Source organism: Diplotaxodon limnothrissa, linkage group LG9 (assembly GCF_057381915.1).
Source record: "Diplotaxodon limnothrissa isolate DT_005_m linkage group LG9, D_limnothrissa_male_GT1.1, whole genome shotgun sequence".
NCBI classification, from domain to species: domain Eukaryota; kingdom Metazoa; phylum Chordata; class Actinopteri; order Cichliformes; family Cichlidae; genus Diplotaxodon; species Diplotaxodon limnothrissa.
Genome location: NC_140604.1, coordinates 28,025,166 through 28,053,143, shown reverse-complemented (window position 1 = coordinate 28,053,143; position 27,978 = coordinate 28,025,166). Strand labels below are relative to the sequence as shown.

Sequence of the window (27,978 nt, the reverse complement as noted above, 5' to 3'; positions counted from 1 at the left end):
ATCGCCTCATCGCACTTAGAATATTGTAAGAATTAAAGTAAAAAGACACTTTTTTACAATATGGTTTCGCCCGATCTCGTTCAATCTCAGTCTGTGACCTGGTCTCGCGTGAATCGCAGTGACAATATTATAAAATTCCATGGGAAGGGCAGGACATATTACTGTATGATTTTCACCGCACTTTTGTAAAGGTAAACACCCACAGAGAACTGAATACACTAGATATATCTGATTTTAATTCCATATAAGCATATTTCACAAAGATTCGTGTTTTAAAGACGGGACTTATACTTTGACAACGTGACCTAAATGCGATGTGTCAGAATTAAGTTGTTAGCTGTCGCCTCTAACTAACTTTTAGCGAAACTTGTAACTTTGCTATCAATGTAAATCCGCTGCTTTTCACGGAAATGCATGAAACGTATGAAACAGCACGCTAATACCCACGTGCACTATTATGGTAACTTCTCTAAACGTCAAGAAATGACGTAACGTCCGGTTACTTGATGGTGGTGTCCAGGGCTGCGAAAGCTACGAAGGTTGTTCTGTGGCAGTCTGTCTGTCACCTGTCAAATGTTCACGGATGTTGGTAAGCCAAAACACCTGTAAAGACTACCTGTTTTTCTTTCCTTACCTTTAGAAAAAATAAAATATTACGGTCACTGTCATGTCCACTAAGTCCATCTATGTGTTGATGTATCTTTGAAATTACTGTATGCGCCTCTGTATGTTTACCACAGATTACAAGCACAAATGTTTGTGATCAGAACTACATTAATACGCTAGATATGCAGTTAGAGCCGGTCTACAAATACTTCCTTTGATTTCCTTTGTACGCTGTGGTAACATAGGTAAGCATAGGTAGCAAATCGACTTCTTAGTACTAGGTATGAGTAATGATATATTTGCATCTGTTGCTTGATCTTTGTTTTACATAATTTTGGCATCATGCTTGCGCTGACAACCCTTCACACCCGAGTGGACATAGCAAGTTTGTAAACATAAAAATGAATCAGCATTAGCCTCCTGGTTGTGTGCACTAAGTCCTTGCTGAGACACACGATCAGAGCAGCCATGGTCTACTGTGAAAATTGTTAATTATAAAATGTCATGTAGTTATAAACACACTGCACAAATGACCTCGTTTCTGTATGGATTTTCTAGCATGCCCTGTGAAGTGAAGCCTCGGTTTGTGGTCCTGTATGGGTCTCAGAAGGGCCAAGCCCAGTCCATAGCAGAAGGGATAGCCGAGGAGGCGGAGGAGCACGGGCTGGTTGCTGATCTCAGTTGCTTGAATGAGAACGAGAAGGTACATTCTAGTTTTCATTTATGTAGCGATCTTAGTCGTGTGTTGTGATGTACTTTTCCCAAATAATGAAGATATTGTCCCTTTCTTCTTTGCTTTATTAGCATCTGTATAAAGGGAATTTTTACCATAAAGGCACCAGTTTGGGAATGGTAGAAAAAGATTAACACATGAAGGCTCTAACACCATAAAAGCATAAATATCAACAACAATTAACAACATAAATATGTCAATAAAACAAATACAATCACTTTAGGTGAAGTACATATCTGTATAAAGTAAAATATTTACCAAGTCGCCCTCAGTTCAGCGATAGTTTAAAAAAGTTTAATATAAGAAAAATGATACCAAACAACACATCAACAACATTTTAATAAATATGATGCTGACTGATGGTTGTGTTTCTCTCGTCATTCACATAACTGGTTCCAGTACAATTTGGAGAAGGAGAGTGCCCCAGTGGTCTTTGTTGTTTCTACTACTGGAGATGGGGAACCGCCGGATAATGCCTTAAAATTTGTAAAGCGCATCAAGAGGAAGACCCTCTCCACTGACCACTATAAGCACCTTTCTTATGCACTTTTAGGTAAATTCTTTTATAAGGGTCTGTGGTAGCGCTCCTTGTAGCTCATCTGTCCGTATGGGAGTTTAATTTGAAAAACATGTTTGTATATATCATCACGATGCAGAGCATTGCGCTGTTTACTTTCTGAACAGTTGCTGGAGAGTCTCAATCTGTTTCCCTCTGTCTGCTCCAGCTTTAGGAGACACAAATTATGCAAATTTCTGCAACTGTGGCAAGACCATTGAGCGCCGTCTACAAGAACTCGGAGCCAAGCAATTCTATGCTACGGGTTATGCAGATGATGGTATAGGGTAAGTTTTGCAGAGAAAGAAAATGTAAACATCCATCTTTAAGAGCACATGCAGACACATTAAACCCATATTTGTTTTCTTTTGTTTATGCTGCTGTCATTTGTGAACTTTGTTCTCTCTAGGCTGGAGTTGGTTGTGGATCCCTGGCTTGGGGGACTGTGGAAAGCTATCAAAGAATCCTTATCAAAAATGGCTTCTGTTGGGACAGCTCACTTGAAAGAGAGCCCAGAGGATTCAACCAAAGAAACTCCAGATTCATCAGTTCCAGATGTCCAACTGAACCTCTTAAGCATCGCTGACCAGCAGAACTGCGAGTCAGTCAGAGCATCTGTACCCGCGGACTCCAAATTTGCATCTGTTGCTTCATCTTCAGTTTCTGCCGCTTCTGATCTCAAGCCAGCTTCTCCTGCGGGGAGCCCTGGGTTGGCATCCCAGTCTGGTGACGCTGCCAGTGTTTCCACATCAGCATCAAAAACACACACAGAGGAAACTGGAGTTCCCCACGTTGCACTGGCACATTCACTGTCATGCTCCATGCCACCCCTGTCTGAGTCCTCGCTCAATGTTCCTGCTCTGCCTCCTACCTATCTAGATGTTTCTCTTCAGGAGGTGGACACTATGGAAGAGGTGATGGATGTTCTTGCTGCTAGAACTTGGATTTAGCCCATGTTTCCTCCTTCACTGGCCACTAATTTTTTATTTATATATATTTTTAGATTGTGGGGCCATTAAACAAAGAGGCTCTTCATCAGGTGCCTATATCCAAGGCAGTTCAACTGACCAGTGGAGATGCAGTCAAGACAGTACTTCTCCTGGAACTGGAGATCTCTGTAAGCATGAGAAAAGATGCTCATTTAAATGAAGCTTTAATTAATCCCCAGTAAAGATTTAGATTGCAAGTTCAGTGTTGTAAGTTTCTTTTTTTCCATTCTCAGGCTTACCCAGTGTTGGCTTATCAACCAGGGGATTCCTTTGATGTGTTCTGCCCAAACAGGGCCGCAGACGTGGACCACATGCTCCACAGGCTGGGCCTTCACAGCCAAAGGAACCACCATGTCAATATTTCTCTGCAAAAAGACACTAAGAAAAAAGGTAATACTACAACTGGTACATTCTTGAAAATAACACACAATATGGACCCCATTAAGCTCATCCTTTTAATTTTCCTTCTTCCCCTCTTAAAGGTGCCCAGGTGCCACCCTACATCCCACAGAATGTTTCTCTCCTGTTTTTGCTCACATGGTGTCTGGAGATCAGAAGTGTTCCTAAGAAGGTACCATTTTCCCTATATTGCTTTGCAGCTACTTGCTGCATAAACAAAGTCACTTTTTCATGTGACAATCTGCTTGTTATTTTACTGTCTTAGCATAATAAAGGGAATGTGTCTTTCTGACACCGCTACCTGCACGTTGTTTTTATTTGTTGTGTCAAAGCTGGGAGAAAAATGTGTCGAGTAGTGTGAGTCAGCAGCGGGTCTGGACCCAGAAGATTTGCAGGTGTTTGTATAGTTTGGTTTAATACGCTCAGGCAAGGCTGGATTTACTAAGTCCTGGTCCAAAGCTGAAATAATCATTTAACCTCCGTGATCCCTCTGTTGAAACGTTAAAATTAAGTTCACATTTGGTGCGTGAAAATGTCAAATTGCCCAAGTGTTGAGCTTTCGTCAGTTTGTGAGCTTTGGCTGGCGATGTGGCCTGCGGTAGTTTCCTCTGATTCCTTAGATGTGATTCATTAGAAACTGTTAATGGTGAAGTTATTATTTTCACATCATCTTGTTATTTTGATTGTTTTTTGTTTTTTTTTTTAAATTAGAGAGCTTAAGTGATTATTTAATGAAAAACAAAGAGAAAAAGTGAAAAGAAAATTCCATCTGGCATGAGCTGTATCAGTTATTTACTCTTCACTACACACTTGCAGAAAACATGACAGTATATGGTAATAACCCTAAAGCTCTGATAAGCACGTCATTGTAAATACTGGTCTGAATCCAGTGCTCGATTCCCTTTGAAACCCTTAAATCGCACAACATTTAAAACACAATTTATATTTAATGATACACGCACACTACAGGTTTGCATTTATTTAAAAAGGTTACATTTTCTGGGAGTAGCAGTGGTTGGTATTGTCACCTCACAGCAAGAAGGTCTTGGGTCTGAGTTTGCATGCTCGCTCTCCAGGTACTCCAGCTTCCTCCCACAGTCTAAAGGCATCTAAAGAGATTTTAGGTTATCTGATGATTCTAAACTGACTGTAGGTGTTATGTGTTAGCCCTGCAACAGACTGGCAACTAGCAGCCCCGCCTCTTCCTTTTGATATCTGGCATAGGCTCCACTGCTCCATCTTGCAACCCAGAATAGGATAAGTGGAAGAAAAAAGACGGATGGGTTCCTTTTTCTCGTTAAGCATTTCAAAATATCTGACACGCTTATAAAACCCTGTGCAATAAAAAGTTGCTTTGTCATAATCATGAATTAAGTTAGCGAGCCATTATATATTGAATTCTGCTTGGATTTTATTTAAAGACTCTTTTTGAACTGCACCCAAAAAATTGATAAAGTGTCAGAAAGATGTAGAACATTTAAACGTTAACGGCTTCACTCAGTTCAGTTCCCTCAGAAGTCTTTATAGACGTTTTGTTCACAGCTTCCTCTATTAAATTCCTGCACAGAAATAGATTTTTTTCCCCTGCCACTGTGTTGTTTAAAGACTTACAAGACAGTAAATGTTTTATTTTACAACACCTGCCTGTGTAATGCACTTCAGCTGTTTCACTAAAGCCAGCAATTTTTAAGCTTCACTTTTTTTTTTAGGATCGGGAAAGATAATAACCTCTGGTTCTTTGGCAATGAGACTTCCCAGTCTTATGTGTAGCAGCATCAAACACAGGGAGATATAGCTGTACATCCCGATTCTCCAATTCTGCTGAGAAAAATGTTACACTCGATCCAGTGCAGTGAAGAACGTGCCACAAATCTTTGCATACATGCAGTCAAAGCTGTAATGAATCACTGAGATTATACAGAGCACTTCTTGACAAATACTTAAAGTTCAGATTACAGCATCTGATTGATTCATGGTTGCAGACTAAATTTTAAGCAGAAGCGTTTTAATGTTTCTTTGTGATCCCTTTAATCTTTTTATTTTAATTGCTGCCTACAATAAAAATAACAAGCAGTTGCTAATGAAACGAATGAAATGCCGATTAAACCGCAGCATGTCCTCTGCAAATGTAACTGGGTAATTGATTGCATTAATCGATTTTTAGGACTTTGTTTGAGAATTAAAAGATTGCTTCTTCGCCTCTGCTAGTTTCTCAGTCGTCTTAAAGGCCTTTTTTTCTCTTTTTTATATAAAAAAGAAAATTATAATTTTGTAGTGGAAGAAATGGCTTTGTGCATATTAAAATAGCTGTACTACATAATGGGGTTGGAGTCAGGGTCTACCTGTTTAGATTTCAGACTTTGTGTACAGTGTGGCTGGCTCTCCTTTTTGTAAAAGTCACGACAATTGTGGCTGACGGAGGTGCAGAACAGCTTCGGGTGACAGCGCATCTGATTTCTGTGTCTCTGTCAGGCGTTTCTGCGAGCTCTGGTGGAGCATACAGGGGACAGCGTGCAGAGGAGGAGACTGCAGGAGCTCTGCAGTAAACAAGGTGCTGCAGACTACAACCTGTATGTGAGAGACCCGAGCCTCAGCGTTTTGGAGCTTCTTACAGCCTTCCCATCCTGCTCACCTCCTCTCAGCCTCCTTATAGGTCAGACTCCCACCTCTTAGCTCATTCAGACAGAAAATTTCTGTTTTTTTCCACCGACTAACAGAGCGTATAATCATCATTGATAAAGTGATCTTTTCCAGGTTTTAATGGGGATTCTGAAAGTCTCTCTAAAATACACAGTGTGATAAAAATCAGTTTTAGTCATAATTTTGACCTATTATCATAGATAAGTGTATTTTATGTTTTGGATTTTTCCAGTGTCTTCAAAAAAATCATTGCATTTTTTTTCAAACTTGCATGTTTAATTAAAACAAGTTTTCAATTTGCTTTAAAGAGAAGGAGAATTACAGTGATTGACGTGAGAGTGGGATTTTGACTGCACCCGCACTAAGTGTCAGTGGAATTATTTGTTTGAGAACTATTTATTTCACTTTTAATAACACCTCGTGTTATTGTCGCGCCTGCCTTCTGTCTTTTGTGATTCAGTTTGTCTGACTGGATCATTTTCATCCAGTAGGGGTCACTGTAGCCTTAGTAAAGCCCTGTTCTGTGAGCACAGGCTCATGGTTGATTTGGTCAGAGCATTTAATTATACCTAACAGTCAGAGAGAGGGCATCAAGAGGCTCCCCAAAGGGTCAACGCTCACTTCCTCGTCTCATTTTAAAATCTGCAGCTCCAATATTGTTTTGTTTCCAGTTTTTTGTAAATATAACGATATATATCAAGTCAAGATATATATTTTGAAGTTTATCCATGATCTCGCATTGTGCTAATAATATTGATGATTTTTTTTCCCCTGCTGTCTGCCACCTATCGTCTCCTTTTTTTTGACCCTTGGTGTGAACTGTTGGTAAGAAACTAACATTTTCCTTTCAGCTCATTAAGATAGTTGGCTGGTCATTCATTCAGTATAGATCTAATAAGCTTTGACTGAAACTTAGCAGACAGTGAAATTAGTTGGCTACAGCTTCATATACAAGTTGAGCTGTCCTCTAAAACAGCTGTGTCACAGCTCCTGGCCTACCCCAATGTCAGCTATTTTAGGCCTACTTGCCAACCACAGCACCTTTTACTCTGGTGAACTGATGCAGAAATTGGCAACGGGGACAACCGTGCCCTCGTGAAGAATGCGGCGTTGCAGACCCCTCAGGGCAGCAGCTGTTATTTGGTATACTGGTAAACCACTGAGCTTTGCAAGGACACGAATGCACAGGGTCAGTTTGGATCATAGGTTAATGGTAAACTCTGACTCAGGGTGTCGCTGTTAAAGTACACTGCTGTATTTTTGCAGTGTTCTTGGTTCATTACCTCAACTGAAGGGGAGGCATTTGCTGATTAGGGTTTAGGCTGATTTAGTGTAAATAATGAGGAGAGATGTCTCTGGACCCACATGTCTTTGGCCAAGTGCAGGCTGGTTACAAAAGTAGATGCTGGGTCTAAATTGAGAAAGATGCCCACTTTTCAGAGCCAAATGTCGTGTTGATAGTTCATTGATTCGTACAGAGTGTTAGATAAAAACTTTGGGGTCAAAGCCCCTGGGAACTGAATGCTGTCCATGAGCATCTTTTTCAATTACTTTACAGCAGACCTCAAATGAAATCGTACCAAGGTGCAGTTTTCTTTTCTATTCTTTTACTTTTTTGCTGGACTTAAACTTGCAGAACAAAATAATCCTCACTAACGTAAAGTAAAGGGAATATGTCTGTATCCCAAGAGGTTATTGGCCCTTCTGTTTTGAGGAAAAGCATTAAATTTAAAATGAAATTTCTTGGCCACAGAGAACTGATTGCTTATCACTTCTATTCCCACTTTATTCACTTAAGTCGCAATAAAAACGCCACAGAAAATGTTTAAATGGTTTCGGAAAACCATGAGCTAGCAGGTCCTTCGTTCAGAAATAACTTGAAATTAGCATTTGCAGGCTATTAAAAGCTGCAAAAACCTTCCTGAGGAGAATTTCACTTAACGCCTTAATGCTAACAACTTCTCTAATTCCATGCACAGCCAAAGAAACTCTCCATAAATCTCGAGAAGTATATACTTTTATGTGCAACCACATTTCTATCTCATTTATTCTACTAAAATGGTACCTCTGCATATAAATTGCAGCACAGAGACTTTTGAGATGAAATAGATTATATTGTTGTGCACTATGATCGATGATACCGCTGAAAACATAGTGGGGATCTTGGGACTGTGCTTTTTTTTTTTTCTTTTCTTAAGCCTTTTTTGGATTACATATTTAAAAATGTATCTTCAAGCCACTGACTGCGACAAAAAAGCTTTGCATTCAGAGGGTTTTAAAAGTGATCCATCCTCTGTATCTACCACCAGTATCATTGCAGCGCAGTGATGCGAGATGATGGATTGATTGTCCTCTGATTCAGACATGTGCTGTCACTCTGTGATAGAAAGGCAGCAACTCAAGCTCTGCACAGCTGTGGAGGATAGCGCTAACATACACGATACACCCTCTGATGGAGAGGTGTACACTTGCACCGACTGAAAGGATCCTCAGATATTTTGTATGTGAGGATTTGTCCCATTAAGCAGCAACTCACTGTTGGTTTTTGAGAAACTTTAAAAACAGGAACGATTTATTTATCCATTCTGGTGCAGCGCTACGCTGAATAAATAAATAAATAATTAGAGCTACTCTAATTATCTCTAAAGATTTATTTACAGATGATTCACTGTGGGTTGTATCTCCAGTACATGCACATTGATTACAACTAAACAAGGCCGTCCTGTAATCTTGGCTCACCTTGTGATACGTTAATACATTTTAAGCCTCTAAGTCTGAAACATTTGGACTTCTTTCAGAATATAAGTCCTCTTTGCTCCGGCTAGTTTTAATATTATGAGTCGTGCTGGATATTGGAGGCATCTCAAAGAGAAATACAAGACACTGCTATTTCTCCGACTTCAAATATATAACAAGGAATCTCTTTATTGAGTATATTTATGCAGCTTTTCAAATACTGACATGCAAAACTGCCCTTTCAGTTAAATTTACATCAAAGAAAAGAATATGTTTTCCCCATAAAATACTCTTTTTAACCTAATCTTCCAGGTTTTCTTTACACATCTGATTTTCTGTGATAGTGGAAATAATTCAATGCTTCACTAAGATGGCAGGTCATGAAACAATTACAATACAGATGGGCTATAGCGGCAGAAGACCACACTGGCTGCCACTTCTGGGAGCTAAGAACAAGAAACTGAGGGTGCGGTTTTCAGGCTCCCCAAAATTGGGCAATGAAAATTGAAAAAACATTGCCTGGTTTGATGAATCTTAATTTCTGCTGCAGCATTCGGATTTAATTTAGTGTAAACGACATGAAAGTATAGATCCATCTTGCCTTTGGGGTGCTGGTTACCCTACTGGAGGTGTTGTAGTGGTGTGGGGGATATTTTCTTGGCACACTTTGGACCCCTAAGCACCAACTGAGCATTGTTTGAACAGCACAGCCTACCTGAGTATTGTTGCTGAACATGTCTGTCCCTTTATGAACACAGTGTACCCATCTTCTTATTGTTGCTCCAGCAGGATAACACAATGTTACAAACTCAAATCATCCCAAACTGGGCTCCCAAACATGACAACGACTTCACTGTACTCACTGTACTTAAAGTGGTTAAAAACCCAATCGCAACCAAGTATTAAATATCTTTATTTTCTTAGGAAATGTATTAAAAAACATGTGCATTGCTTTTATTTAGTTTATTTTATTAGCCGACTGTTCTTTACTGTCTAAAACTGATGTTAGCCCCTGGCCCTGTTTTTATTTTTCAGTTTTGTTGGTCTTTTCAGTGTCTGAGGGTATGTGGATAAATTATTAGTAGCTAACTGCTGTTTCAGCAAAGCCTTTGCGTTTGTTTAAAATATCTCAGCGCAAAGAGATGAAATGGACGTCAAAGTGCGGAGCTGTCTCTCTGAAACCTCTGAGCTGTTTAGATGTCAGAGAAATCCAGAAAGAGAGGAGAGAGCAGATTTAGACCAGCTGTTTGTTTCTCTGGCAATTTAGCAGAAAAATGTGTTATTGTACAGCCTCAGCTGGTACATATGGTGGTGCTTTACTTGTCCGGCTTCATCTATCACCGAGATACAAATAAAATGTAGCGAGTGCACAGCAAGCATGTCGCACAACTCTCAATCTCTCTCTTTGCCAGCGTCTAATCAGTGGTGCTGGGCACTGGATAGAGAATGGCATATCTTGTTGCTGTCAGGTAAAAAAGTTATCTCAAACTCTTAAAAAAAAGTTTTCTCGATGTAACTGACACCTCCTCGCATAATGTGTGCGACATATTACCCAAAAGAGGGCACCTTCATGGCTGGCATTGAAATAAGGTCTGCATAAGCAATCTGTTTCCTACTGGCGCCACATCTGGACACTTGGGATTCTATAACCCTGAGTTTGTAATTTCATAAATATAGAAGTGTGTCCTAGAAACAAGACTGTAACCTGGGTGGGGGGTTACTGAGGATAGATTGGTAGGTAGGACGTTTCAATGGACCGAAATGACTTTCACATAATTCGTCTCCTCTCTGTGGTGATTGACTGCGTAACCAAATCTTAGCAAGACAGCGCGGTGATTGACATTTGTGCTTGCCTTTCAGAGCATTTGCCAAAACTGCAACCCCGGCCTTATTCAGCAGCCAGGTAAGGTGACAGAAAATTACACTGAAGAATACGCTTTGTACTGTAGAGCTGCACAAGTGTGCTTTATCACCCAAGTATGTCTGTTTTATTCTCAGTGGTCTTGGAAGACTAAATCTTTAAACGCTAGCTGGTGTTTTCTTTCTGCACAACAGAACTATCCTGTTTGGTTTGGGGCTGGATTAATGCTGAACAGTTTCGTTGGGGGGTGGGGTGTGTGTGGTGGTGGTGGTGCGTCAAGTAAATATGGTATCGTGATTTCATATACATTTTACATGGCTGTGCATGAATACTGCGTTACACAAGTATAATAGAAATCCATTTGTGTGTGTGTTGTTTGGTCTCATAGCTGCCTAACTTTGTTTTGAAAGTCTTGTTGCTGTTTTATTCCTACGCATTCATCATGATATATCACTGAATGCCCAGGTTTGTTTATTAGGCACCGCTGGACAAGAGAGTTTGGGTTTGCATGATAAAATATTGATTTTGCTCTGTTGGCAGCTGGGAAATGCAACAGCATCCACTGGAGATCTGCTATTTTGCCAGTCGATTCACGGGGTGGATTGAGCTTTCAAATTATCGGACATTAAGAGCGTTAAGGAGAGGGAGTGGGAGTTAATAACATGAGAGAGAAGCTCTGTTAACTTAATAAAATCTGGCATTAATATAAAATCAGATTTGTTGAGGTACTTAGAAAGAACTTTAAAAAGTAATAGTCATTTGAATTGTGTAGGGTGACAAATTAAAGGAAAAACCTGAACATTTATACCTACAGCAAGGGCGTCCAGGGGCGTGCTATGTTGTGTGCAGGGCATTGTGTTGGCTATGAGTGACCACCTCTAGTGAAGAAATATTTCTTACCTGGTATGGGTTGTTTCTTGCAGCATGACAGTCTCTCCTCCTTGGGGCACAAGGGGACATAGAGCATGAAAATTATATGAATCATATGGTGTGGCCTTTGTAGCTGCAATATTTCAAGCCAGATATACACCTTTTGGAAGATTTTGGGTTCAGCGTGTTAGATGCAGTCTCCATCACCAAATGTGGGAGTATCTTTGGAAGAAGTGTGTTTCATCTCTCCAGTAGAGTTTCAGAGAATTCGTGCCATGGCACAGCGAAGCTCTTCTGGTGGCAATTGGCAGCGTGACACTTTAGTAAGACACTTTATGTAAGTTTTTCGTATCTGTGTGAAGCTTGTTTTGGACTCCTTTTGCCAGACGTGCACATTATGTGGTATACATTCGTTTGAATGGCTGTTTGTAGATTTCATTGATAGGAAGAAACTGCATAAATGAACGGACTTTAAATATTGCATAGACTTTAGCTAGCTGTGCTTAGTTTAAATAGGCCAAGTGTTCCTTCTTTTTTCCTCACTTAGCTAGTCATTGATTTGCGCTCCCTCTTAAGCTAGTGCCCATTAGGTTTGCTTTGAGACTCATGTTGAACAGCAACATCTAACGCAATGTCAAAACGTCTCCGCTCCTTTCATTAGTCTCTCCCTTAGCTGCTTGTGTGTGTGTGTGTGTGTGTGTGTGTGTGTGTGTGTGTGTGTGTGTGTGTGTGTGCACGCGCGAAGAGAGATGGGAAATGGACAGGAGAGAGTGGCTGTAGTTTATCAGATGGTGCAGAGACATTAGAGACCTGCATTATTGATGCTGTGGTCAATAGAGGTCTCCAGTGGCCCACAGGAACCGGAGAGCGAAGGATAAGAGTGTGCGAGAGTGCTCTAGCCGACAGTGAATAGAGAGGCATCTTTATCGAGGCAAATAAGACAGAAGCTTTTATTCTTCGAGAAGCAGAAATCACATTCTGGTTTGATTTTAAGAAAATATGTACACATACGTGTTTATTAGGAGGCTAATACACAGTATGATGTCAATCTCAAGCGTAGGATCCAAAAAAACACTACTAGATACAGTGGGTGAAAGCTCTGTGAGGCTTCCTCCAAACTGAGTCATTTTACCACTTGTTGTGCCTGAGATATCACTAAACAGCTGAAATTGTTCGAAATGGGTAGCTGTAAGTAACGGCCATGCTGAAGTAATTGGCCTAAAATAATCGTTCCCAATTTTCTGCTCTCCCTGTGCCTCTCTGTGTTTCACTCTGTTTTCACTTCCTCCCTGCTTGTCACTGTCTGTATGCCTTGCACACACACTCTCACATGCTGATGTTTCCCCCCTGTCTCTGCCTTTTTCCATCTCAAACCATCTGTGGTGCCATCTCTGTAGCTCTCGTCTTAGACACCCAGGAAAGCTTCATTTTGTCTTCAACGTGGTAGAGATCCCAGCATGCTCCGGCCGGCCCGCGGGGAGGCGAGGCTTGTGTACTGGCTGGCTGTTTGACCTCATCAATCCTGGCCTGGTTTTCCCTGGGAAGGCTGATTCGTCCAGCAGCCCAGCACTGCCAAAGGTAATGAGTAGACTGGGGTAAAAAAAGCTGAAAGTAGATTGTGCACATTTGTGGTCTTGGCTGATAAATTTCTAAGTGCTCATATTTGCTGGTACAAGCGCTGTAGGAGTTGCAAGAAAACGCTCATAGGGTGAGAAAAAATAGATGTACCCTTCTGGCTAGGTTGAAATCTTGCTACACTTTACTGGGCCTTACTTTGTCTTTGTTTCGATTTTTCCAGTAAAATAGCAAAAGAGGTTGACTGCCCCATTCTCCTTCTAGTATTACAGTTCAAGAGGTACTAGAAGGGGTGGGAAGCAAGAGTTGAAACGGCTTGAAATTGTGCTGTGCTGGGCGTTAGGGATTCAGACAGCTTCCACTACGTGTTTTATGTCCCTCTGAAAACTCGGCTTTACTAGCTCAGACATGTAAAGAGAGTGAGCTTTGAGCCAGTTGTGTGTGGTTAATTAAAGTAAAGTAGTTTAACTTAGAGGAAGCAGTCTTCCCTACCACATACCCTATGGATTTCAATTGCAGCGCATGAGTTTTCTCATTAGTATATCTTAGAGTAAGAAGTACATCAATGAATCGATTGGCAAGCCCACAGCGGCTCCTTGGCATTGTTGTAATTACTCTAATTATTGTAAATGCGCTCTAATGTCCTTTGATGCTAGATCCATGTGAGTTTGAAACCCAACGCGTCTTTTCGGCTTCCCCCTGATCCATCAGTGCCCTTCATCATGGTTGGCCCAGGCACCGGAGTCGCTCCATTCATCGGCTTCCTCCAGCAAAGGTACGCTTATGTGTTTTTTTTTAAGCGCACAATAGAATATCAGCTTGCAACACAAGTGACTTTTTTCCCCAAATAAGAGGCTCATTGCATATTTTGAGATCTCCCATTTTGGAAATGTTTCCGTCAAGAGGATTCAAGTACATGTAATAATGCACTTGAATCGGCGCCAAAAATCGCAGCTGAAGCGGGTCAGCGACATGTCCGTGTCAAGCATCGGGTTATGTGCTGATTTGTGCGAAGTGTCGCACACACATTTCCAGCTGAAATTACGCAGCCTTTAATGAATATTCACAATGATGAAGTGATGTTAAGTGCTCACCATCTGTGCATATTTTCTAGTAATCTGCAGAGACAATTAAATGAGACCCTTCTCAAAGCCGGTAAAAAGACCACGTCATGTACATCACATAAGCCATAATAAATCTCGCAGCGAGGGCTGCGATCACGTCAGGGATTATGTCAGGTGCTTTACTTATCTCTCCAGGAATAAATTACACTTTCTCTGATGCACAAATTTATGACTTCTGTAATAAAGGGCCAAGAGTTAAAGCAGCACGTGGAGTGATATTGATTTCAAAGTAAATTCTCCAGTAGGTGGTGGTCATGTTGGAGCAAATCATTGCTTGTAATTGCCAAAGAGGTGATTGGAGGATATTGACTGTTAGCTTAGTAGGCAGTAGTTCTCTCCAGCTAGTTAAACCATCGCTGCGTTGTACGTCTGTGATTGAAGAGTGCTCTCAATTAGAGGAAGACGTGACATTTTGTTTAATTGTCTGAATTGATGGCTAAATCGAGATTGCGAGAAGATGACCTGTCAGAAGGATTTAATGTGATCCGGGCTGATGGCTGTGTGTTGAACCAGGCTTATAGCCACCATGAATTGTCAGAAAGCGCAGTAAGCCTTTTTAGTCAGACTGACATGTCTAACTCTTGGGTGGCTTTGTGTAAATGAGGTTGTGCCCCAGTCAACTCCAATTGTCTCTAAATCTCCCGGATGTCTGCTCTGTAGTGGCGGGTGGTGTCCGCGCGTGATTGCTCTGAGAGGTGACCGGCTGAAGTGATGGCAGCGGTGGATTGTCTGCCGCAAAGATTCGGGGAAAGATGAGTGGTCATCTCGGGTGATGCTTTGCTAGTGCCTGTGGGATGGAGCGATGAAGATAGCACATTTTCTGACTGACCTGGTCGCAGCACTCACAGGCAGGCTCTTCTTCTTAATGATAAAGGCTCAGCCAGAGGGACAGTGCTCTGATGTAAGGCACTGATATGAACATATTAGTCTTACTTTCATCCTTACAGCAGAGGCCAAATATTGCTCTCCAAAATGTAAATCTCTAAAAAAAGCACATTCGAGTGTTTTATTACAGCAGCGGACGAGGATTTTGATTGATTTTTGCAAGGCTGCGTGTTCATAACGCTCAGCCTCCTAATCAAATATGTCCTTAAAGTTCAGTTTAAAGACTTGTTTTTTTTTTTTTTTGTTTTGTTTTTTTTCTTTTCTTTTTTTATATCACGCAGCTCTTGACTGTTCCAGCATAAGCCCACGTGAATCAATTCATCCCAGCTGTCTCGACAGTCGCTTCTCCTCGTCTGCGTCTCTCATCTTCTCCCCTGCCAGCTGCGTATTCTGCTCGAGGATTGTAAAAACCTGTCGCGGTGCGCGGCATTGTGCACAATCTATCTTGAGATTCCAAACAAAGCCTCGGCGGCTGACGCTGCACTCTGATAGGAGATAACAATCACCAGTTTGTCAACGGGACGCCGTATCTGCCTCGAGGCCCGAGAAGGGCCCTGTTAGCAACAAAACAACACGGGGACACTTCGATCTTCCTACCTCTCCCCTCGTTCGCCCCCACTGTTAATCGATGGCTGTTTTCAAAAGTACTTTGTACGGGTTTGTAGCACTGGTAACAAGTAGAAGAAGAGTCTCTAAAGGTCAGAGGCTCACTTGGTGGTACCAGGAGATTTTAATAAGGGCCTCCAGTAGTCTGGTATTGATTGCTGTTGTGTTCGTGGAAGGATTTTATGGAGAATGTGATTTTCAGCATCTTTCAGTTTAGCTGGGAGCAGTGACAGTTAAACAAATATTGTATTTTAAGTGAGTGGTTTGCTTTAATCCTCTTAGAAGCCATAACATAACAAGTTTTTCTTTTGGAGTGGAAAAAAAAGAATCTTTTTTCCTCAGTTTTAGGTGCACCAGTAGGCATATTTGGTACATTCAATACAACAATTTGTATTAAAGTTTGTGTTTTTGTGTGAGCAAATATTTAGCTTCCATTTATCAGTTCAAACAGAAAGCTGACTACAATTAGGCAGCTTAAGCATCTTGCTTCCGTATTATGAAAACATTTTGAATTCATCACTTTGGATGTATATTGTAATTCTGCAATGCAATGTCAGTGATTAAGTCTCAAGCTGTTGTTGTTTTTTTGGCTCTTTTGTATTTTTAGAATGTAAAAATGCACTCAATGCCACTCGCATTGAGCTGCAAAGATGAAAATGAAAGATATGAGATAATTGTGATGTTTACCAGGCCTTAACCTCAGCTTCCCTTGCAGTTTCCCCTCCTGCTGATCAACTGAATGGCGCTGAAAGGCAACCGCCTCTGATTTCGACCCCAAATGGAGTGCTCTGTAGATGCTGCATTCCCCTGGGATTTTATTGCAGGCTGTTATAGTGTGGGTATGTGGTGTGATGTGATTTGTATTCAAGGAAAGGCGCCGGTGTGGTCTACTCAGAATGGAATCCAGGTTTTTCATATTGGTATTGATCCCTTTAGGGCAGGCGGCGAGAGGAGAGATGAGCCCACTAAAATGAGTTTACTTGAGGCTGTTTGCAGATCAGAAGAATCTCGTCCAGGATGCTAATGGACGGGATCTGAGCGTTCAGATGAAGTCAGCCAGACAGCTCTGTTACCCAGTCTCAGTCGCAAAGTTCAAACAAATGTATTCCCTGAATCTTTCTTACTTACTGGTCAACTTTACATTTAATTAATGAGAGCTAAGCTTTGTTTTTAGTATTCGCAGTCACACTTGCGCATTGATTTGTTTTTGCCTATTGCTAATTACTGTAGCGCTACAACAAAACAGTTGATTACTCTCTTCATTATTTAAAAAAAAAAAATGTAATGAATCTGGTAATCCAGTCAGAAAATGTCAGAAAATACAACCTCATTTCCAGAATAACCTGGGATGCTGTGTTAAATGTAAATAAAAACAGAAAGCAATGATTTGCAAGTCATTTAAACCTTTATTTGGTTCAGTGTACTGCAGAGACTGCACAGATGCCAGCAACATGCTTCAAAACATGAGATGGAGGAAATGAAATTCAGAGATGTGTTATCCTAAATAGACACTTCATAAACATTTCATTCCTCAATGAGAAACTGGCAACACTTTAGTTAAATGAGTGGCAATGAATAGAAACTCCTATGGAGATGTTTATTTATTGATTTTGCTTTTCCCAAAGTAAAGAGAAGGAGGGTATGACTGCTCTTTGGAAGACTTTGTGGGCAAATAATTCAGCAATTTCAGGATAAAAAAATGTATTGTTATGTAGAATCTGGGAACTCCATCATCTGTGGTACATCATATCAGTAAAATCACAGTATACAGGGAGCAATCAGTCATGATTTTTCTGTTCTTCAGGAACAGCTTTGAAGACACATCTCTGTTGTGAAAATCACCACGTGGGCCCAACAAGACTTTTTTCAGTGTCAGTTTATCACGGAATCCAGGATTGCAAGTTAGATCTGTGCCTTCCAAGGGAAATCCATACATAAACAAGATTTCGAAATTGACCCAAGTCAATTTAAGACAGACTGAGGGGAAGTGGAAAAGTGTCCTGTGGTCTCGCCAGTCAATATCTTAAATTGTTTTTGGTAATCGTGGACGCCACGTCCTTCAGGCTAAAGAGCAGACGAACCATCTGGCTTGTTATTGGCACTCAGTTCAATGCGAGCATCTTTGATTGTATGGGGGGAGGGCATTATTGCACATGGCTTTATAAACTTGCACATCTGTGAGCGCGCCATTAATGCTAAGTTAAGTTTTGGAGCAGCATATGCTGTCATCCAGACACTTTACTTTTTCGGGAATACTTTAATTATTTTAACAAAGCAAGTGCTGAACCATGGTTTTCATGTTTTTTCAGCAGCGTGCCTTCTTAGTAAAAAAAACAGTTGGAGAGTGTTAAATTTAGTTACTTTTCTGCAATGTGGTAAACATAACTAAATAGAGTTTTTAATGAGATTTATTACTGGCATCACATTCAAAATGAGCATGTTTTCTAAAAGGAAAAACAAAACGTCAGAGTTTCAGTGTTCACTATGTTGTCTTTATGCAATCTGTAATTAAATATGAGGGCTAATAGACCTGCAACTCATAGATTCTGACCTTTATGTACAGTTTACATAGTGTTGTTTGGAAACACTGTAATTAAGAGTTCTTTGTGGTCTACAGGCCAAAGTGACTTCTTTGTGTTGCCGAGTTCAAATTTATATTAAAACAGTACAAATCTTTTAAAAAACAGATACAAGTGTCCTCTACCTTTTTAAACCAATTCAGCGACCTGTCATCCAATAGCATAGTGACAATAAAATCCAGTCAGTCTTCTGCTAAATTTAGATTCTTCCTGGCTTTGACTTAAACCTTTGTTTTTGTGCAGTGGATATCGAATATTTCATCTCGCCTTTCCAATCAAAGATGTTTCCACCTTGTTTATGTCATCTGCATCGTGCTGTTTGAATCATGCTGTTTGAACCGTCTTGGTTACCTGAGTCTTATTAGCTGTTGTTGTGCAAAAGCAATCTAGATTATTTATTGTTCCCTCATGAAACATATCCAGTCCAGTCCAGTTCTAACCTGTGCCTTCAATGGAGGTCTTGCCCACAAAACTGCCTCCAACTCCATGCAAAAATATCTTTTGCCTGGAGATTTTCTTATCCACATCCTGAGTCTTCGTCTCTGCTCATCTTGCAGTTTTAGATGTAGATGTGAGATGACTCAGACTGTCTCCAGTAGGTGAAAATTTGCAAAACATTCAGATCATTTAAAATTATTTCAATAAATGTAGTTCATTTTGTCTTAATTTTGAGGTTAGTCATTTATTTTTTGTGCTGAAATACTTATTAGATTACTTATTAGCACAGATTTAAAAGTATTATCACCTCTTTAAGCACAATATCCCTCCATTAGTCTCAGGAGCTGGCTGCTATTTTCATTTTGTGATAGCTGGAAAACACAGCAGGATTCAGTCTGTCTGTGAACAGCAAAGGATGGGATTTAGGGAAACAGGCACCGTATCCTCGGAGCGCAGCGGTGCAGCACAAAGAGCCCAGTCTCAGTGTCTCTCTGTGGTATTTCTCAGCCCCTTGTCATGGTTGGTCACTTCAGCTAGCCCCTCCCCAAATCACCCACCCACAGCTAGGGTAACAGATAATGCCGGTCTCTTTAGACAGTCAACTGACTGATGGCATCATGAAAGGTTGGAGGTCAACTGTTATCTGGGAGAGAGCTGTCACCTTTGCGGCAGGTGTGTGGCACAGATTACGGCATCCTCAGAGCCGCTTTGTGTTTCTGCATTGCTGTTGCCTGCAAAGGACTCTGGGAGATTTGCCAAACTCCAAAGCCACAAGAGAAATCACTTTTTCAGGAGCAGTTTTTTTTTTTTATGTTGTTGCACCGAATAACAGACACACATAAATGTAGGAGTAAAACTTGTACACACTCACACACTGAGCCCTAGTTTCATTTTCAGCAGCTGCTTATTGTGATGGAACCTGTGCTCGGGTGGAATTTAATAATGCATATAATGTCCTTCCTTAAACACACAGGTCGTCTCTGTGCACGTGCCACTCCTGTCATTACAGACAGTGCTCAACAGCGTCACATCTCTTCTTTAGCCTTTTGCTGTGACTAAGGACTCTCCTCCATCGGGCCTGTGTCTGTTTGTATTGATTGACCACTAACATCTGTTGTTTGACTTTCAGAGAGGAGGAGAGACAGACGAACCCCGAGGCCATATTTGGAGAGACCTGGCTGTTCTTTGGATGCCGCCACAGAGACCGAGACTACCTGTTTCGGTAAAGTGTATTTTTCCTTTCAGTTCAGTCGTCATTCAGACCCACATACCTTTTGTGATTCAGATTTAGTCCTCTCCATAACCCTCTTTACCTTGCTGCTGCACTTCTCCATGTATTAAAATCTGTGACCTGCATAATGAAGACTGCAGTCTGAATGTACAATGTGTGAGTTTTATTATTCACTTCTATATATCTATATCTGTATATTAAATGCTCAGGGTATGTTCTAGGGTGTTTGGGAAGAAAACTAACATGCATAAGCAGCTACTTTACTTAATGTTGCAAGATCCTCTGACCTTTTAACATGGTTTGGTTTATATAGCTGTTATCTGGAAATTCCTAGAATATCCAAATAATATTTTAAAAATTAAAGCATTAAAATATGTAATATTAAAGCTCCACTAAAGGTATATTTTATAAAAACATGGGATCTATAGTGTGGTTAATGTTGGTTTTAGGGATAATTACCATTTAATTTATGAACGCAAATGGATTGTGAACACAGTCAGTCCCAGCAAGTCTACTCAGAACTCACTCAACTGGTTGTATTCTGGTTATAAATACAACCAATGTCATGTTACACTGAAATCCAACCTTTAGTGGAAGACTCCAGGTTATTGCCAATTTGCCCCCCTCCCCCCCCCCCTCCAATGCCATTTCAAAGGCAACATCCACTGTTTTCCCTCAGGGGGTCTGTAGCATTAGGATCACTTTTAGCTTCTCCTAATTCATTGTTTTAGCCTATAAATCTAATTCTGACTGTTTTGGTTCACTTTTATATTCAACAGCCTTAAAAGCTGTAAAAAGCTTTAAAAAGCATGTAGTTAGCAAGTTAGCATGTGGTGGTGGTAAAGCATTTAATAGCTTAATACTAAATATTTTCCACAACAAATACGGTGCAGGATTCACAGCTAAAAATAGATAAATAAAGTAAATGTATTAGACTTTAATTTGTCTGCTGCCCAGACCTCCAAATGCAACAGTTATGTTAGCCATAGCGGCTTTAAATGTCGACAGCCAAACCTAAACAGATTCAATATTTGCTAATGGATTTAGACTCAATGAATGGTTCTACTCAATCACAGCCCGGCTCTGTTTTTGTTTTTTTAACTGAAGAAGGGGTTGTTTTTTGTGTCCCCCCCCCTCCCCCCCTTCTCTCTCGCCCTTTATTTTCTTTAAAAAAAATTAAGATCTGAAGGACCGCCCCCCCCCCCCCGCTCCCTGTAATGAGCTTTGTTCATCTCAAGTAACATTATCTTGGTTGTGTGAGGAGAGTTGGACTGGAGCAAACAATGAAATGGACACACACACGGTAACAGGGAGCAGAGGAGGCGAGTGTTACTAGCTCAACTGTAAATGACAGAACAGACTCTGACACAGTGCTGAAATCAAACAGTTTCACATAAAAAGCCTTCAGTTTCTTTTTACCTTCTTTTTCTTTTGGGTGGGAAGAGAGCAGTCCCTTGGAGGAGGGGAGGTCCCAGAAGGCACTGGTAGTAGAAACACTGAGAACATCTCAACACAGGCACTAGGTTGTATTTTAACGCCAATCTCAAGTTACCTTAAGTTTGATCCATTTAAACTGTACTAAATATTAAACCACCGCTCTTGATTTCTGAGCTGACATCAGCCTCAGAGGAGATCTTTGCTCTGATTAGTTTGTTTTGGCTTTTCTCTCTCCTGACTCCATACTAATTGATCAGCTCTTGGTAGTACCAGCAGTGAGCGTGTGCTCAACACCGGTGCGCTGATCGAGTTCTTTTGCAGGATTAAAAAGCATGAAAGAATTAGCATCCGTAATCAAACAAGGATAGATCACAGAGGATGTTGTTTGTTCGCTTTTGTTTCCTCTATCTCATAGTTAAATATGAACTCGCAGCCAGGTAGAAGGCAGTGTTTGCTCACAGTGTGGGCTTCTCTGATGAATACCCCCACAGTGTTGACCAATATGATTAGTCTGTGTTTTATGAGCCACCCATGAAGCGTTGTACTTAATTTAAATAGGTTAGCAGAATGAGAACAACATGCCTGCAGTTGAATTGACTGCCTGCATTCATCCCTGCTGGATTTCTCTTAAATTAAGTGCAATTTGATGTCTGGCATTGCCCTGGAATGCAAAAACCTTCTTAGCATAGTCTGTAATGTTTTTCCTTTTTTTGTATAATGTCCCAGATTTTAAAAGAAAAGTTCAGCTGCCTCTGTCAGAATCACAGGTCTAAATTTAAACTGAAGCATATACTGCTTTTAATGCTTATAAATATTAAGAAGAATGTAAAGGTAGGATGTGACCAACCCCTCCGGTCGTGCTCTGAATGCAGAAGACAAACGAGGCTCGTTACACGCCTCAATCAGCCGCAGCACTTAACATCCCTGCGAGAGATTCATGCTCATCTGCCTGCATGCCACATCAAACCTGTCCTCCCCTTTCGCCTCTGCCGCACTTATCCTCTCCCCCCGCCCTCCCTGTGACGCCTCAGCCTCTTTATGGCGTGTGATTTCACGCTGTAGGGAAAACACGACTGGAAGGCCCGCTGGGTTCACGTCAGGGTCCGGGAAATTGCCACAGGCTGTTACGTGTCGAAGCACACAGAGGAATCTGGCAGGTTTTGGCTCTCATAAAACCCCGGGTTGTTGTGTGTTTCTAAGAAGTCAACTGTCATTTATCATCTGCCGGTTTCTGCTCGCACGGTTATCAATCTGTGATGATTTATATTCAGACGTCAAACAAACAAACTCGGCAATCCTTCTCCTTGTTATTCATCTGGTCGCTCCTGTGTTCAAACAGACTTTGTAATCACATATCTTGGTCAAAAGATTTTTTCCTCGAAGGAATTTTTTTTTCTTTTTAATTTAATGATATCTCTAAATGAAGGTTAGATGGTAAACACGCTGCAGAAGAACTAACAATTCTGGACATTTCAAATAGAACAAAGGGCAACAGCGCTCGCCTCTCCCTTTAGTATTCACACCACAGCGTCTCTGTGTTATCAAAAAATGCCTTATTTTAGTCTAGGGGTTACTGCAAAACACAGACCCCCCCCCGAGGCAAAGACCTTCACCCCTGATCTCGGAGCTGGGGCTGTTATGACTGTGTGCGTGTGTCTGCGTGTGTGTTTCTGCTCATTCCGACTGCTTAACTTTAAACAAGATGCTCTGAGCCACAATAAACCTTACTCCCTCACCACCTTCCTCCTGCCTTCCCTTCCAATAGCACCCCAGGCCCTGTAAAAACACTGAGGCAGAAGAAGAAGTAGTTGGCAAGCAAAACACAGATAGAGAGCAAGGTTACACCCCACTGCCAGACTGGGAGGATTGATTGTAAAAAGATGCTTATAACAGTGACTCGACCTTGCTTATGAAATCCTTTTTTTTTTTTCAAACTTCTCTTGTTAAAGAAGACAAAGTGGTTGTCTGGCACATTTTTGCTCAGACCTTTTGTCCATCAGTGTTCGGTGTTGAGCTTGACAGTATTTTTATTTTTATTTTTTTTGGTTCATAGGAAATGTTTGTAGTTCCGATCTTGTGAGATGGTGCGAACCATTGCTAAATATCCCACGGGAGTGTTGGATGTGAAAGAATAAACAGCCAATGAAAAAATGTTAAATTAAATTGGGGTTTTTTTTTCTTGTAAAAAGCACATAAAAGTGCTGTCTCTCACAGTTTCTCCCATTCACGTATCGCCTGATCTTCGCTCTGCACCAGCAGCTAAAACTGAGCCCTCCCGACTGCTTTTGACAAGTCTAATCATCACAAAATGAGGAACAGACTGTCCAAGATTACAGGAATAACTTTAATAACCTCTGCTTGCAATTTGTCTTGTCCCAGAGAGGAACTCGAGGGCTTTGTGTCCAGAGGTATCCTGAGCCACCTCATGGTGTGTTTCTCCAGGGACCACGGGGAGCACGAGGACGCCGCCACCTCAGCCGCACGTCCCAGATATGTCCAACACAATCTGCTGCTTAACAGCCAGCACATCACTGACGTCCTGCTCAAACAAAACGGTTACCTCTATGTCTGCGGGTAAGAGTGGCACACTGGATCTTATTTCACCCTTAATTCGTGTTGAGTGATGGTTGTTCTTTTCTTTTCTTTGTTTTTTGTTTTGTTTGACGTCCACCTTGTTCGGCTTTATCATGTTACGGCTGCGCTTCTATTAAGTTTATCACAGCCTGCATCTCACTCACAGCTCCTCTTTCTAACACTTAGGCCTGGTTTTGTCACATTGCTTTGCCTTGCAGTATAGATTCCTTTCAATGCTCACGTTTGATGTTCATAAATTTCACATTTCCAGTTTTGTATTTTTATTTTAGAGTAGCTTATTTCCAGTTCAAAATGTTTCTTAAATATTGTATTTTAGGCCTTTGTGCAGCCAGTGTCTGAAACAAGACATTTCTGCTCCTTTCCCATTAAGCTGGCTTTCTCCTGATAAGCTGACCCACACAAACAGAAGGTTGGTAAGAAGGTCACTGAGGCTGCTGTGCTCACAGCCGGAGGTGTGAATCCTGTGAAGCCAAACTTTTGGCTCACTGGATAATTGCACATATGAAACTTCAACTTTTTAATGTAAGAGAAAGCTCGATGAGAGCTAGACTGTTTGGGTGGTTCAGGAGAGAGCGAGGGTTCACAGTCTGCCAGTTCGGGGGTGTCCCGTCTACCTGCAGAGAACTGTTGTCAGATGGAGGCAGTGTTCAAGCATTGTACAAAATACAAGGCTTTTGCTGTTGTCAGTCCTTCAGCCAGTTATAACATACAGAGAGCTGAAGTGAAAAAGTGTAACAAAGAATGTGACGCCACACTCTGCGCTTTTCGTGCAGTGTTTTTGATCTTTGATGGTTTTTTTTGTGGTTTGTGGTGCTGTCGATCCCTCACTTATTCCGGCCCACTTGTTGTCCAATCAGCAATCAGCAGATGTATATGTCATCCGCTTCCAGCGATGTGCAGCTGGGATATTTGGTGAGAAGCCCTCTCTGTCCAAAAGGAAATGTGTGCGCAGACCGACACATTTGTGAAACTATAAGTTACATTTTAGTTGTAGTCGTGGTGAAATATATTCTGAATGTGGTTTATTGTGTATAAAGCCAGTGCTTCCAAATAAAGTTCCTGTAGTTACTGTGGCGTATAACACCATAATCAAGTTCATCATTTCTCGCAGAATGAATTTTTGGGTAACTTTGAAATATGGGCAACATTTGGGATCTAGGCTGTAACTCTGTTAGGCTGACTATGTGCCAGCGCACACAGAACACAAGGCAGAAGATTTGAGTCAGGCTTTCTGAGTTAGCGTGCAGGCTTCTCGTCAGTTTTGCCAAGGACTCCTGAGTCACTGAAGACAATCCAGCTCGATCTGGTGCTTTCAGAGTGGTCGATAGCAAGTGTGCAGCGAATGAGCATAAAATCCATAAAGCACATATGAATCGTCCTTTTTGTTTATCCACTCAGCATGCAGTGATCCAGAAAAATGTACACACTAAAAAGTAATGAAGCTTTGTATTTTATATGACCACCTTTTGGCTTGTAAACGGCAAACACTCGCAGGTGTTTGGCAGGTACGTTGTTTCACTCCTGCTGGAGAATTTGCCACGATTCTAATGTGGGTTTACAATCAGGAGCTCTTTTTAAACCAATTCTGCCTTAATGCGTTTAAGAAGACCCCTGTTTATGACACGTTGGCTTGTTTAGACTAAACCACACCACCCCGACGTGTGATTTCTACAAGGTATGGCAACGTTGTGGAATCAGAGAGGCGTTACATCTAACACGGCGGCGGCGGCTTCCCGCTACGGCGGCTCTGACTTTTACACAGGCTACGATTCGGCTCCGTCACTTGCCTCTGCTGCTGGCTTGAAGGAGCAACAAGAAAGCCTTCCCATTCTGCCTTTGTACCTTTTATGTAGAAAGCTACGGGCAAAATAAAGATGCAATATTCCCACTTTGAACATGCTCTGCGAAGAGGTTTCAGTTGTTTCATGTTGTCTCTTCGTGTAATCCCAAACTCGGTTGATGACGCTGAGATCAGGGCGCTGAGGGAGCAATACCATCTGTCGCAGGACTTCTTACTCCTCTTAACTTTGAAGATATTTCTTTTGAGTGCGACTGTAATGTTTGGGTGCTTCATCATGAGCTCACCGATGGATCAAATAAAGCACCCTACAAGAAAATCTAATAATTTAGTTTTGAATTGCTTTGACATGAAAGTACAACGAGGTTTTTTTCTGAGTGATAGACGTGGCTTGTTAATAAGAAAGATAACTGTCTGTCTTCTTTTTTCTTTTTGTTTAAACAGAACATAAAATCATTTTTCTGACATCTTTGCAACAGTTGCCTTCACTCAAATGGAGCATTATGTTATCATTTATATTGCATGCGCAAAACCAACATGCCAACTCATAAATGCATGATGTAGCTACATACCACATTCCTTTTCTCATGTTTCACCCTTCCCCACCTTGGAGTAGATGACTTTTGAAACGTCAGGCGTGTGGGAATTTTTTAGAGTCAGAAAATATCTCAGTTGGATGATGAATCTCCCCCAATACAACTGCTACAGCAAGATGGATATTTCAGTTATTTCCTTCCAGGATAGACTCCAGCATCGGCTGTGCTCAGTGGTTTTCTAAAAGATTGCTTGCCGCAGCGTATAGACGTATAAAAATCCTGTCGCTTGATTATATTGCTCTTTTGCCTAAAATGACTGTTGTTTTTTTTCTCCTTTCTGCAGGGATGCTAAAAACATGGCTAAAGACGTGAATGAGACCTTGGTGGAAATAATTAAAACGGAGCTGCAGGTGGACCAACTGGACGCCATGAAAAGACTGGCAGGGCTTAGAGAAGAGAAGCGCTACTTACAGGACATCTGGGGCTGACAGTTGATGATTAGATAAGGGCACTTTGCAGGATTCACGGGGCTTTCTTAAACCTTCTTTAAAAAAAAAAAACCAGCATCCTCAGCTGTGACCCAGAGAACCATAAAATTGTCGTGCTGAAGCCTGGAGATAGTTTACACAACTCAGTGCTGCCAAGAAGGAATGCACCACACTGACCCGGGGATATCGGTTCACTACACCATCTTTGGCTTTGCTTTTTGAACAGAAATGACCTTGGTCAGGGCAGTGTTGCTGCAGATTAGTCCTGCAGTGTGGAAATGCTTTTAGTGTAGACAAGCCTCCTCCGTTTGTCCTTGCCTGGGAAAAAAAAAGAGGCATTTACTTCCGTTGGCTGTGATGGAGTGATTTCGATGGGGTCGAGAGCGGGATATCGCTCCTGCGTAGATGGAAACAACTCAGCAATCTGTAGCTGTTAAACAAAACACACACGGGAAATGGTTTATGATCATTCAGGTATAAAAGTTCGGCTGCTCTTTGCAAAACTACTACGCCTTCTTCATTTTACCTTAAGTCTCAAATTTCAAATGCAGGTTTTAATGTATGCGATCCTAAAAAAGGGCTGATTGACAGCTGTATAATTTAACTCCATGGAGATGAGGGAGGATTTTCAGTCATTTATCATTACCGCGTGTCAAGACTCAAGCACAGAGGGCGTGATTCTCAATGATAATGCAAAGGCCCGACTAGAGCAATTTATCTAACTGACTTTGTTTGTGCCTGTCTGCCCCCACACACCCAGCAGAGTGCCAGCTTTGGAGGCAGCGAACTGCAAACTTTTCTAAGTCCCGAAAAACCGACTAAAACCTCTCAAACTGTGGGTAAAACAAACACATCTGTGCTTTGTGTGATCGGGAAATAAAAGACATTTCACAGTAAACCTTTGTTGTCTCGCGTTTCTCTCTGCTGCGCACCCACAGGTGTGTTTGTAGATGACCTTACACGCGTACGTTTGAAGTGCATGAAAAGGAGGGGCGTTTGAGAGGCAATGGGAATTATATGGCGCTAATGAACTCCGATTGATTGGGAGCGATTGTTTTATTTAAATTTAAAGATAATTTGATTGTTCAAGGTGACTTTGGTCAGAAGATGAAGGCTTGCTCTGCTAATTGAAGACTTTTCACAATAGGCTTCTTAGTGCAGCACAGAACCCCAGAGAGAGGCTTCTCAGAATTAAATCTTCTAACAGCGGTCTTCTTTATTTATCCTCTTGTAGGAGGGGGGGGAAGAAAAACATGTTTACAATCTTCACCACTGCCTGAGCTTTAGATGACAACT

At 41.3% G+C, this 27,978-nt stretch overlaps 1 protein-coding gene across 2 annotated transcripts; it reads left to right on the top strand.

Moving 5' to 3' along the window:
* Window positions 1-129: 129 nt before the first annotated feature.
* On the top strand, window positions 130-27,570 carry mtrr (5-methyltetrahydrofolate-homocysteine methyltransferase reductase). 2 transcript variants are annotated; one of them, XM_085362439.1, is made up of 15 exons: window positions 130-191; window positions 1,165-1,309; window positions 1,739-1,892; window positions 2,065-2,182; window positions 2,305-2,809; window positions 2,899-3,012; window positions 3,118-3,274; window positions 3,367-3,455; window positions 5,756-5,936; window positions 10,520-10,562; window positions 12,788-12,968; window positions 13,622-13,740; window positions 19,727-19,819; window positions 23,645-23,839; window positions 26,538-27,570. In XM_085362439.1, the coding sequence occupies exons 2-15, from the start codon at window positions 1,166-1,168 to the stop codon at window positions 26,680-26,682; spliced, it is 2,238 nt and encodes a 745-aa protein (XP_085218565.1). In that variant the 5' UTR covers window positions 130-191; window position 1,165; the 3' UTR covers window positions 26,683-27,570. The 2 variants fall into 2 exon arrangements, with proteins under 2 accessions (XP_085218565.1, XP_085218564.1); XM_085362438.1 differs by lacking the exon at window positions 130-191 and adding an exon at window positions 507-589.
* Window positions 27,571-27,978: the final 408 nt, after the last annotated feature.